Source organism: Rhinolophus hipposideros (assembly GCF_964194185.1).
Source record: "Rhinolophus hipposideros genome assembly, chromosome: 14".
NCBI lineage: Eukaryota > Metazoa > Chordata > Mammalia > Chiroptera > Rhinolophidae > Rhinolophus > Rhinolophus hipposideros.
Window position 1 is genome coordinate 26851262 of NC_138060.1, and position 12742 is coordinate 26864003.

At 48.6% G+C, this 12742-nt stretch overlaps 1 protein-coding gene across 1 annotated transcript in view; it reads left to right on the top strand.

Moving 5' to 3' along the window:
• CAND2 (cullin associated and neddylation dissociated 2 (putative)) overlaps window positions 1–12742 on the top strand; it is a 30466-nt gene that overhangs the window by 14603 nt on the left and 3121 nt on the right. Inside the window, exons 8-14 of the mRNA XM_081072583.1 lie at window positions 55–347; window positions 1484–1625; window positions 1955–3457; window positions 6894–6989; window positions 9895–10064; window positions 11168–11332; window positions 11646–11753. Of these exons, the coding sequence (XP_080928709.1) occupies window positions 55–347; window positions 1484–1625; window positions 1955–3457; window positions 6894–6989; window positions 9895–10064; window positions 11168–11332; window positions 11646–11753 (2477 nt within the window). The remainder of the gene's footprint in view (window positions 1–54; window positions 348–1483; window positions 1626–1954; window positions 3458–6893; window positions 6990–9894; window positions 10065–11167; window positions 11333–11645; window positions 11754–12742) is intronic.

Below are 12742 nucleotides of genomic sequence, written 5' to 3' on the forward strand. Positions count from 1 at the left end.
CTGTTCATCTGGTACGGAGTGCAGGGCTCCATGGGTGTCTCGTTCCTGCCCCAGAGAGTGAGGACGAATACAGTGATGACGATGACATGAGTTGGAAGGTGCGCCGGGCAGCGGCTAAATGCATGGCGGCTTTGATCAGCTCCCGGCCTGACCTATTGCCGGAATTCCACTGCACCTTGGCACCCGCGCTCATCCGCCGCTTCAAGGAACGTGAGGAGAATGTCAAAGCTGACGTCTTCGGGGCTTACATCGTGCTGCTGCGGCAAACACGGCCCCCAAAGGGATGGCTGGAGGCCGTCGAGGAGCCCACTCAGACCGGCAGCAGCCTTCATATGCTGCGAGGACAGGTGGGCACGCCTTCACCTTTTGCTCTCTCCAGTCCCCACTCACAACTCACCTTCCCTCCTGCTCTCAACCCTTCCATCTGTCCATCTTCCCACCTGTCCACCTGCCCCACCATCTATCCATCCACTGAAGTGTGAGTATTGAGCACCTACCATGTTTCCCCGAAAATAAGACCTAGCCGGACAATCAGCTCCCATGCATCTTTTGGAGCAAAAATTAATACAAGACCCAGTCTTATTTTACTATAAGACCGGGTCTTATATCATATTATATATCATATATCATATATCATATATCATATCATATCATATCATATCATATCATATCATATCATATAATGCCAGGTCTTGTATTAATTTTTGCTCCAAAAGATGCATGAGAGCTGATTGTCTAGCTAGGTCTTATTTTCGGGGAAACATGGTACTATATGCCCAGCCCTGTGTATCAGGTGCTAGGGCACATTGGGGAACAAGACCGATGAAGGCCTTGCTCCTGAACCACATAGTTTTGGGGTCTTGCTGATGGATTGGATGTGGAGGGAGGAACGGAGGTATCAGGTGAGTCCCAGGCTCTGGCTGAAGCATAGAGTGCAGTGCCCCGAGGTGGCAGAGTGTGGAGAGGGCAACGTCTGGAGTTCTGTTCTGGACATTTCTGTTCGAGGTCCTTGGATGTCTGAGTGGAGACATCAGGTGGGCAGTCGTCACTCGAGTCTGGTATTGGCGATGCAGTCAGGAGTCATTCCTGTGCTGGCACCTGAAGCTTGGGGGAGTGGATGAGCTCATCTGGAGAGAACCCAGCTGGGAAAGGGAAGGGGCCTAGTGCTCCCCACCTCGGGGTGTTAGGGTGAGAACCAAGCTGCCTCTGGGTTCCCTGGTCTTGTGTAATTTTGAGCAAGTTACTTAATATCTCTGTACCTGTTTCCCCATCTATAAAGTGGGCCCAGGAGTAGTCCCCACCTCAGAGGGTCTGAGTATAGAATTAGGTGCCTGATAAGGAGTGAAAGATGGAAAGCGTGGCATAGAGCCATCCTCTCCCTGCTGAGGTCCTCCATGGGCACATGCCTGGGTAAAGCTCCCCAGGAGTAGGTGGGCTGTGGAGATTGCCTGGGTGGTCACTAACCTCCCCCACCTGCCCACAGGTGCCCCTTGTGATGAAGGCCCTGCAGAGACAGCTTAAAGATCGGAGCATCAGGGCTCGCCAGGGCTGCTTCAGTCTCCTCACCGAGCTGGCGGGCGTCCTCCCTGGCAGCCTGGCAGAGCACATGCCCGTGCTGGTAGCAGGTAGGATGGATTGGAACCTGGTATCTGTCATCCTGGGCCTTTCCCAACCTTCGAGGGTGTCCCTGTTCAGCGATATATGGTGGCTATCCTTTGCCAGCAGTGAGAACAAGGCTAGGGTACAGGGCCTACATCCTGGTTTCAGATGGGTTCCCTGGCCTTGTGTCCCTCAACCCTGGTCCTGGCCAATCCCTGAGCTCTTGAAATCTGCTGCCTAAGAGCCCAGGTGCCTGGATCCAGCTCAGGTGCCTGTGCATGTTCCACCCCCACACCCAGGGAGGGCTGTGTTGAGTCAGGGTCTGTGGCCCATAATCTTTGCACCCACCCTGCAGGCATCGTCTTCTCACTGGCAGACCGTTCCAGCTCCTCCACCATTCGCATGGATGCCCTAGCCTTTCTGCAGGGGCTGCTGGGCACGGAGCCGGCCGAGGCCTTCCACCCACACCTGCCCACCCTCCTGCCACCTGTGCTGACCTGTGTGTCAGACTCTTTCTACAAGGTTGCAGCTGAGGCCCTGCTGGTGCTACAAGAGCTGGTACGGGCCCTGTGGCCCCTGGACAGGCCTCGGATGTTGGACCCCGAGCCATACGTTGGAGAGATGTCTGTGGCCACCCTGGCTCGCCTCCGTACCACCGACCTGGACCAGGAGGTGAAAGAGCGGGCCATTTCTTGCACGGGCCACCTCGTGGGCCACCTGGGTGACAGGCTGGGGGATGACCTGAAGCCATCATTACTGCTGCTCTTGGATCGCCTACGGAATGAGATCACCCGGCTGCCTGCTGTCAAGGCACTGACACTGATAGCTGCGTCCCCGCTGCGGCTTGACCTACAGCCCGTTCTGGCCGAGGCATTGCCCATTCTGGCTTCGTTTCTGCGCAAGAACCAACGGGCGCTGCGGCTGGCCACACTGGCTGCCCTGGATGCCCTGGCTCATAGCCAGGGACTCAGCCTCCCTCCATCTGCTGTGCAGGCTGTGCTGGCCGAACTGCCTGCTCTGGTCAGCGAGAGCGACATGCATGTGGCCCAGCTGGCTGTGGACTTTCTCGCCACTGTGACCCAGGTCCAGCCAGCCTCTTTGGCCAAGGTCAGTGGCCCCGTGCTCTCAGAGCTGCTGAGGTTGCTACGTTCGCCCCTGCTGCCAGCAGGTGTGCTGGTGGCCACCGAAGGCTTTCTGCAGGCTCTGGTGGGGACCCGGCCCCCCTGTGTGGACTATGCCAAGCTCATCAGCCTGCTCACTTCACCTGTTTACAACCAGGCTGCGGACAGCGGGCCAGCCCTCCACAAGCAGGTGTACCATTCTCTGGCTCGGTGTGTGGCAGCCCTTGCAGCTGCCTGTCCCCAGGAGGCAGCAGGCACAGCAGACCGCCTGGTCTGCGATGCCAGGTCACCCAACTCCAGCACAGGGGTTAAGGTCCTGGCATTCTTGTCACTAGCCGAGGTGGGCCAGGTGGCCGGGCCGGGCCCCCAGCGGGAGCTGAAGGCAGTGCTCCTGGAAGCCTTGGGGTCACCCAGTGAGGACGTCAGAGCGGCTGCCTCCTATGCGCTGGGCCGCGTGGGCGCTGGGAACCTACCCGACTTTCTGCCCTTCCTGCTGGGGCAAATCGAGGCCGAGCCCCGGCGGCAGTACCTGCTGCTACACTCACTCAGGGAAGCCCTGGGGGCCGCCCCGCCCGACAGCCTGAAGCCCTATGCTGAGGATATCTGGACCCTGCTGTTCCAGCGCTGTGAGGGTGCCGAGGAGGGCACCCGGGGGGTGGTGGCTGAATGCCTTGGGAAGCTGGTCCTCGTGAACCCTCCATTCCTTCTACCCCGATTCCAGAAGCAACTTGCTGCAGGTAGGGGCACTGATGTGGGCAGAGGTGGCCCAGATCAGAGGTGGGCAGTGTGTCCCTAAGTGTCAGAGTGGTCCACACAAAGTGAGCTAGTGTAAGTGATGGGGTCTGAGAGTCATGGTCTATATAAGATAAAGGCAGAGGAGCCATTAAAAACTACTCCCTGAGGTTTACAGGCCTCCTCCTGTGGGACCCTCTGGGATGGAGCAGACAGAATCCTTGATATGTCCCTTCAACAAATAAACTTCACGATGCCACCTTTGTGATCCTTGGGCGGACAGCAGCCTTATGCTCCAGGCAAAGGTTCATAAAAGCAGTTCTTTGAGGGACCAGAAACTGCAGTCTGCAGAGTGCAGCTCTCTTGAGCTAGTTTGAGCCAGGAGCAAGTGGAAATGTAGACTAGGGTTGGAGGCCTGGGCAGGAACTAGGGGACAGGTTTTATGTGGTCAGATCAGGGCATGTCAGGCTGTTGTACAGCTCAGGGAAGAAGAAAGCAGGCAGGTGTACCTGTGGAGATATTTGGGCCCCTGAGAACGAAAGGCCTCCAGGTCTCGAGCTGGTCAACTGATGCCCTGATAAGGTCTGAGCTCTGTTCCTATGAGTTTGGGTTTTTCAGATTCCACATATAAGTGAGATCATAGAGTATTTGTTTTTCTTTTTTTTTTTTGGTTGAGAGCCCACTGGCCCATGTGGGAATCGAACCGGCAGCCTTCGGAGTTAGGAGCACGGAGCTCTAACCGCCTGCGCCACCCGGCCGGCCCCGAGTATTTGTTTTTCTTTGTCTGACTTATTTCACATAGCATAATGTCTTCAAGATCCATCCATGTTGTAGCAAACTGCAGGATTTTCTTCCTTTTTGTGGCTGAATAATATTCCATTTGTGTGTGTGTGTGTGTGTGTCAGTGTCACATTTTCTTTATTCATTCATCCATTGATGAACACTTAGATTGTTTACATGTCTTGGTTATTGTAAATAATGCTGTAGTGAACCTGAGAGTGTAGCTGTCTCTTTGAGATAGTAATTTCGTTTCCTTCAGATATATATCCAGAAGTGGGATTGCTGCGTCATATATGGTAGTTCAATTTTTAATTTTTTGAGGGACCTCCATATTGTTTTGCATAGCGTCTGCACCAATTTACATTCCCATCAAGAATGCGCAAGGGTGCCCTTTTGCCCACACCCTCGCCCACATTTATTTTTTGCGTTTCTGAGGACAGCCATTCTAACACATGTGCAATGATATCACACTGTAGATTTGATTTGCATTTCCCTGATGATTAGTGATATCGAGCACCTTTTCATGTATCTGTTGGCCTTTTGAGGATCTTCTTTGAAAAAAATGTCTATCCAGGTCCTGTGCCCATTTTTAATTGGATTATTTGTTTTCCTATTGAGTTATATGGTTTCTTTATATATTTTGGATGTGAACCCCTTATCATAGTTTGCAAACATCTTTTTCCAATTCCATAGCTTGTTTTTTCACTTAGTTGATAGTTTCTTTTGCTGTGTAGAGCTTTTTAATTTGACGTAGTCCCACTTGTTTATTTTTGCTTTTGTTGCTTGTGTTTTAGGTGTCATATCCAAAAAAATTATTACCAAGACCTATGTCAAGTAGCTTTATTCCTGTTTTTATCTAGGAGTTTTATGGTTTCAGGTCTTACATTTGTGAGGTCAGACAATTAAGCTCGCGAACTCATCCTAGAAAAAGTGGTACCTACCTCATTGCTGAATATCACTACAGTCACCTTCGAAGGACTCCCCTTGGGAAGCTATGCACCAACTCCAGCATCTAGTCCACCCTTCAAAGCAATTTAGAACTCTCTTTCTGATATGACCATCAGAGCTGTCATCGTATTACCCTTGATGTCCTGAATGTCATCAAAATCTCTTCCTTTCAATATTTCCTTTATCTTCAGGTAAAGGAAGAAGTCATTGGGGGCCAGATCAGGTGAGTAGGGCGGGTGTTCCAATACAGTTATTTGTTTACTGACTGAAAACTCCCTCACAGACAGTGCTGTGTATTGTCATGATGCAAGAGCCCTGGTGAAAAGTTCAGGTCGTCTAACTTTTTCACGCAGCCTTTTCAACACTTCCAAATAGTGAACTTGGTTAACTGTTTGTCCAGTTGGTACAAATTCATAATGAATAATCCGTCTGATCTCAAAAAAGAAAAAAAAGGTTAGCAACATCATTGAAACAAATTCACAAACTTAATTGTCAGACCTTGTAAGTCTTTATTCCATTTTGAGTTAAGTTTTGTTAGTGGTGTAAGATAGGGGTCCAGTTTCATTTTTGTATGTGAATATCCAATTTTCCCAGTACCATATGTTGAAGAGACTGTCTTTTCCCAACTAAGTATTCTTGGCTTTTTGGTCAAATATTAGTTGCCCATATATGCTTGGGTTTATATCTGGGCTCTTGATTCTGTTTCATTGTCCTATTTGCCTATTTGTCCATTGTCCATTGTGCCTATTTTTATGCCAGTACCATAGTGTTTTGATGACTATAGCTTTATAATATAGCTTGAAATCAGATGCCTCCTGCTTTGTTCTTTCTCAGGATGGTTTTGCAATATTTGGATCTTCTATGGTTTCATACAAACTTTAGGATTGCATTTTTCTGTTTCTGTAAAAAAAATGTCATTTTAATGTGAGTAGTTTAGGAAGGAATTGAGAAGCATGTGGGACAGCTGCTGATTTATTTCTTTCACCCAGTGAGAAATATATTTCCTTCCCTTTCTTCAGCTTCTCTACTCAGAAAGCAAGCAGAAAAGCAAAATTAAGTGAGTTCTTTATTCCCAGGCTTTGGAGAGTCTCTGAATTCTATTGGAATCCCCTTGGCCTTCAGCCTACTTGTACAAGTGCCCCCTGCTTAGAGAATGCAGGGCTGAGGAGTAGGGCTCAGTAAGGCTCAGAATCAGCTTTTGAATTCTGGATCTGTTTGCTGTGTGACCTTAGACCGGAACTTAAGTTTCCTGGGTCTCTCTTCCCTCATCTGTAGAATAGAGATTGATAATTTTATTAGTTATTTTAATTCTATAGTCTTTATTATCATCAACCAATTAATAGGACCATCCTGAAGATGAATTGATATAATGTGTTGAAAAATAGAATGCCGTCCCAAGGCCTGAGCAAAGATCTTTCTTTGGGTTGACCACTGTCTTGAGTTCTTGGTTCTCTGTTTGTATCCTGCTATGTGATTACCTGAGAACTGACAGTTTTACTCTCTCAGCTGCAGCAGGAAGAATTCGGGGGAGATTCTAGGCTACCAAGAAAAATGGCAGCATCCACTTCCCCAAAGATTGGGGGAGAGGTTTTCACGTGAGGAGGGGGTACAGTTCTGTCTCCCGTGGAGGCAGAGGCGTCTTGGCACCTTCTGACCTGTGGGTATCTAGGATTGGCCCTGCCCCTCCCCAAACCACTGCCTCTTGTCCTGCAGGTCGGCCGCACACCCGGAGCACTGTCATCACAGCCGTCAAGTTCCTTATCTCGGACCAGCCCCATCCCATCGACCCCCTGCTGAAGAGCTTCATTGGTGAGCAGAGCATCCCCTCTGCCCACAGCCCCGTTCAGTCTCCTCCATAGCCCTTGAACTTGGGCTGATTTTACTTACACATTAGCTGAAGGGAGTTGAAGACCTAGGAGGCCATCTCACTCCCCCAATAGCAGCAGGCCCTGGGTTCAAATCCTTGTGTTGGCACTGAGTTGCTGGGTGAGCCCAGCAAGCCCCTTCTCACCTCTGAGTCTGTTTCCTCATCTGTAAAATGGGGACAAGACATCCTTATCTGCAGTTCTAACGTTGTTTTGGAAACCCCCATGGGTTATGGAGAGGGAAAGTGCTCCATGAACACACAGGTTCTTAGAAGTGTGAAGTCTCCAACCTCTCACATACATTGGCTTCAGTGGGCACCAAGCTGGACACGGCTGCACTGGGACAGTGAGAGTGGCTCCCTAACTTGTCCTCTGTCCCAGGGGCTTTCTGGCCTGAGGAGCCCAAGCAGCCTTCATTGGGAGGAGGCTGAGCCCTCCTCCCTTTGGGGCTCTACAGGACCAGAACTCCAGGCCTGTGGGCCTTTAACTGGATCACACAGGAATCTGGTCCTCCTCATCCAGGCAGGGCAGCCTAGTGGACTGTGGAGAGGTTTTGGAGTCTTCCAACCTTGAGTTCAAATCCTGGCTCTGCCATTCCCTGGCTGTGTGAGCATGGATGGGTCATCTCGTCCTCCATAAAATGGGGGTGCTGATCTCTACCTGCTGGGGTACCATTTGTGAAACTAAGGAGTCAGCAGATGTGACCGCACTCTGAATTGGAGAACATGTCCAGAAGCTACAGCAATATCATCATCAGCGACTTTATCCAGTGTCCTGACCCAGCAGACGCCCACTGCCCTAGCCCTGATTTCCTCCATCTTGCCTTAGCTGCCCGTGGCTGGCCCCCCCAGGGCTTGCACTTGGCTGTTTGGTTTTTGTTGTATGTTTGAACCAGTTTTGAGCTCTCACCGTGTATCAGGTCCCATGTTAGGCATTTTAATATACCTCATCACAATTAATTCTCACAGCCCCCTGCATGGAATGTAGGGCTGGCCCTAGTTTACAAATGAGGAAACTAAGGCTCAGAGAGTAGATTTGAACTCAGGTTTTGTTGGTTCCCCACAGTTGTGTTCTCACAGAGAGTGGGGAACCTAGGAGCCAGCATGGTAGGTACAATGGAAGGGCCCAGAGACTGCCAGCCCTGGGTTGGAATCCCACTCTGCTGAGAGATTGTTCTTCCCAGGGTATCACGTCAGGAGGCACATGATGGCAGTTTGTCCTGTGTCTGGTGATGGTAACTCTGATCACATGATTAAGGCAGAGCATTCCAGATTTCTTCACTCTAAAGTTACTCATTTTCCTTTGAAATGAATAAGTATTTTTTAGTCTATCAAAATATAGATAGACTAAATATAGATAGACTCTTCCTCATCAAATTTTTACCCAGTGCATTTTGCGTCCATTGTGCCTTCTTGCCTGAATCAGTGATTACTGACAGTTGCCAAATGGCAACTTTCTAATCCCAGCATTCCTTCCATATTTATTAGTTTGCATTCTAAGGAAGAACTTTGCCTTCTCCCCCATTTATTCATATCATTATAGACTCATGGACTCCTATTTCATTCAGTGGGCTATAATCTATTAGTATCTGTATTTATTTTGATTCTCAAGATTGTCACAGAGTTAGCACGTGGGCGTCCTTCAAGCTGGTTCCTATCTTCAATGACATGTTTTCATCATTCTTTGAGCATATCTACTTTTTGGCACAATGAGATGCTCCAGTCTCATCTTCCCTGCCCCAGCCCTGGAATCAGCCGTTTCTCCAAGGAGCTCTGATTCCTTTTAATAGAGAATGGTATTTAGAATCCAAAATCTGGACACTGAGTGTGCTCCTTGCTACTGGAGTGCCATTGCTTCTAGGCCCTTTCAGCAGACAGTACATAATAGGAAATATATGTATGTATGAGTGTATGTACACAGACGGGTACACATGTATCCATGTGTTACTTCCTATTCTAGTCCAGCACCACAGGGTTCATTCTCTCTTTCCGTATACCCTTCTCTTACAGGGAGAAACCCAGATCCTATTGTTATATCTACAAGATATTTATTTTCTTAATTTTGGAATACACAGAAAATAGTCTGAGAATTGCTAACCTTTGTCTCTGTGACAAGTCAATATTTGTTTATAGTTCTTTTGTCTTTAGCCTGAGGGCATGTAATCAAAATTCTTTGTTTGGAAGTTAGTTAGGTGAGTTGTTTTCTCTATCATAACCTGGGGTGGTTATGTTAATTATTTGAAATACAGTTAGGTTTTCTTTTTTAGGGATTCCCCCGTTCTTGATTTTATTTATTTTTTGAGTATATAAAACATTAGCATAGTTATTAATAAGTCTAAACTACACAAAAAGGTATACTTAGAGAAGTGCTGTGTGACTTTGTGTAATTTTCTTTACCTCTCTGATCTTCAGGAGCCTCATCTGTAATAATATCAAGTTAACATTTTTGCTAAAGCACATGGCAGAGGGCCTGGCACAGAGGATCTTTGCTCCGTGCCAGGCCCTCTGCTATGTGCTTTATATACATGACCACATTTTTAATCATAAAAACAGTTCTACAGTATAGGTACTGCTGTTACCCCCATTTTACAGATGAGGACATTGAGGCTCTCCAAAGTCCCCTTAGGAAGTGGTAGACTCTGGATTTGAACCCAGGCCAGACTCGAGTGCACATTCTTATCTGGACTTGGAAGGCTTCTTGTGCACGGTACAAAGTAGATGCTCAGAACATGCTCGTCCCCATTCAGCCATGTCTGCACAACCCTCATGAACCAAATAACCAAGGAGGGGGTGGAGTGGTTTGTGTCTTAGCTGTGTTGTCCCTCACACCCCCTCTCCTCTTTCTGCCAGGAGAGTTCCTGGATAGTTTGCAGGATCCAGACCTTAACGTGCGCCGGGCCACTCTGGCTTTTTTCAACTCAGCCGTGCACAACAAGCCCTCGTTGGTCCGGGACCTGCTGGATGACATCCTGCCTCTCCTCTACCAGGAGACAAAGATCCGCCGGGACCTCATCCGAGAGGTCAGGCCTGGGGAGGACTGAGCGGGAGCCCTTGGGCCTGTCTGGGGGAGCTGTGCTGAGAATGAGCGTCCAGCTCATCAGATGACCAGGCCCTATGGCCTAGGTCACGTCCTGCCCCTTGATTTCCCAGCTATGTGACCTTGTCAGGGCAACCTACTCCACGCTGAGCCTCAGTTTCTCCTCACAGGCAAAATGAGCAAAATAATCATGTCTGCATCATAGGGCTGTTGAGAGGATTCCATGAGTTAAGTCCTGCAGGTGCTCGGAACTGCTCCTGGCACATGGTTAGCACTCGGTGAATATTGATGACGCTTGTTATCATTCAACATTCAGAACGTGTTTGTGGAGTGCCAGCCCTATGCCTGAGTGCGAGGACTCAGAGCTGGATCAGATATGGGTTCTCCTCCAGGGAACTCATGGCCTCCTGAAAGAGAGAGATACCCACTCTGCTGAGTATCTGACTTATTTATTGCCCAATTGGAGAAGTAAGGGTTTAAGCTTAGGGCAAATATTAAAAGTGACTTAACAGCTAAGTCATCACATACTGTGATAAAAAGGTCTGAACCACTTGGCATCACTGAGGAGGAAGTGACTCTTTACAGGGGTTAGGAAAGTTTCCCACAATAGGGTTCATTTGAGCTGAGCGTGGAGGAGTGAAAAGTTTACCATTAAGAGCAGAGCCTCATGGTTAAAAGCTTCAGAGAGACCTGGGTTTTTAATTCTGTTTCAGCCACTTATTAGCTGTGTGTGTCCTTGGTCAAGTTAATTAACCTCACTGAGCCTTAATTTCCTCATATGTTAAATGGCATTAATAGTAACACTGGCTTCCTAGAGCTGTATGATGCTTGAGTAAATTGTCATCTCTCAAGCACTCAGCACAGAGCCTGGCACATAACTGCTCAGTAGATTATAATAATGATAATTATTGTTACCATTATCAAAGGGCATTGCAGGCTGAGCAAAGGCATGGAGACTTGAGAGCATGATTTGGGGACAAGACACATAATGAACAACAGAGGTGTGGGGTGTGCAGCAGGAATTAGGGGAGGTGTCCTTACACTCTGAGGTCCCATCCCCTAAACTTTTGTCATCTTGTCCTGCAGGTGGAGATGGGGCCCTTTAAGCACACAGTGGATGATGGGCTGGACGTGCGGAAGGCGGCCTTTGAGTGCATGTATTCACTGCTTGAGAGCTGCCTGGGCCAGCTGGACATCTGTGAGTTCCTGAACCATGTGGAGGATGGTCTGAAGGACCACTACGATATCCGGGTACGAGGAGCCCCCTACCACACCCATGCCCCCCTCATACCAAATGGCATCTAAGTTGGAGAACCACTGCCTCCCCGGTGTCTCTTCTGAGTCTCCAAGTGTAGTTGGCATAGTCGACATTACCATTCATACTACAGATGAGGAAACTGAGGCCCAGAGAGGGAGAGACTCCGGCAGGAACCCAGGCGGGAATTAGTGCTGGAGTTTGGACTTGAGCTCCAGCTGTTGGGTCCAGAGCCTCTGCTCTTCCTCAGAGCCTGCTCCTTTCGGTCCTGGACATTTCACCAAGAACTGTCTCCTTCGTTCTGGGCAGATGCTGACCTTCATCATGCTCGCACGATTGGCTACCCTGTGTCCTGCACCTGTCCTGCAGAGGGTAGACCGGCTCATTGAGCCCCTCAGGGCTACCTGCACTGCCAAGGTAAGCCCCTTGCCCAGCCCTGTGCATACCTGCCAGGGCCTCTGCTGATGGTTCGTAGTTACCATTTACTAAGAATTTCCTGTGGTACACTTGGTGTGGGACGTGCTTCCTTTAATATCATCCTATAACATATTTCTTATTGCTTCTTATTCTTACTGTCGTGTACACGGGAACACAGGCTGAGAAGTGAAGTTGTTGATCAAGGCTACACAGCTAGTAAATTGCAGAGCTGGGATTCAAACTCACCTCTGTCATTCATTAATATTTCTTGGGTGCTGGGCCTTACACAAGGTACTAGGGATACAACATTGAACATGATGGGCTCCCTCCTCTCACATTCTAATTGGGAAACTGAGTCAGACTCTTAGATAAAAATCATTGACTGATTGATATGGGATACAGTTGCTGCTACACTGGGGTGCCTCAAGGGTCCAGAAGAGGGATCCGGGGCAGAAGGCCTCAGGGAAAATTGCAGTATTGGGAACAGAGCCTGGCACACCCAGGGGGTACCCAGTAAATACCTGTTGAATGAAAGAATGAATTTAGGTTTTGGAAAGGTCAAAAAGAGAGCAGAGTATTTCAGATTGGAGCTTAAAGAGGAGAGAGACCTGTAGAGCAGTAATTTTTAAGTAGCAAAACCTTTTCCCCCCCAAAATGAAATCTTATGTGGATAAAAGATAAAATTGGTAACTCATAGAAACCTTGTAAGTCTTGTAAGTTTCTATTTTTAACATATGCTTTGCATGAAGTCAAACAGTGGTTCTGGTGGGCCATTGAACTATTTTGACAGTCTCAGTGGCTAAATCATTTCTGCTTTTCTTTGGCCCATATGGCGTGGAGAAAATTCCTAATTCACAGGGAAGAGCTGCAAATGGCGTTGCAGCATGACACCCTTCAACTCACTTTGATCTGAGACCTGCACCAGAGCCACTCAGTCTGGCTGCTCAGAGGATGCTGTTTGTTGGGCACTGTGACGAGAGTGTGACACA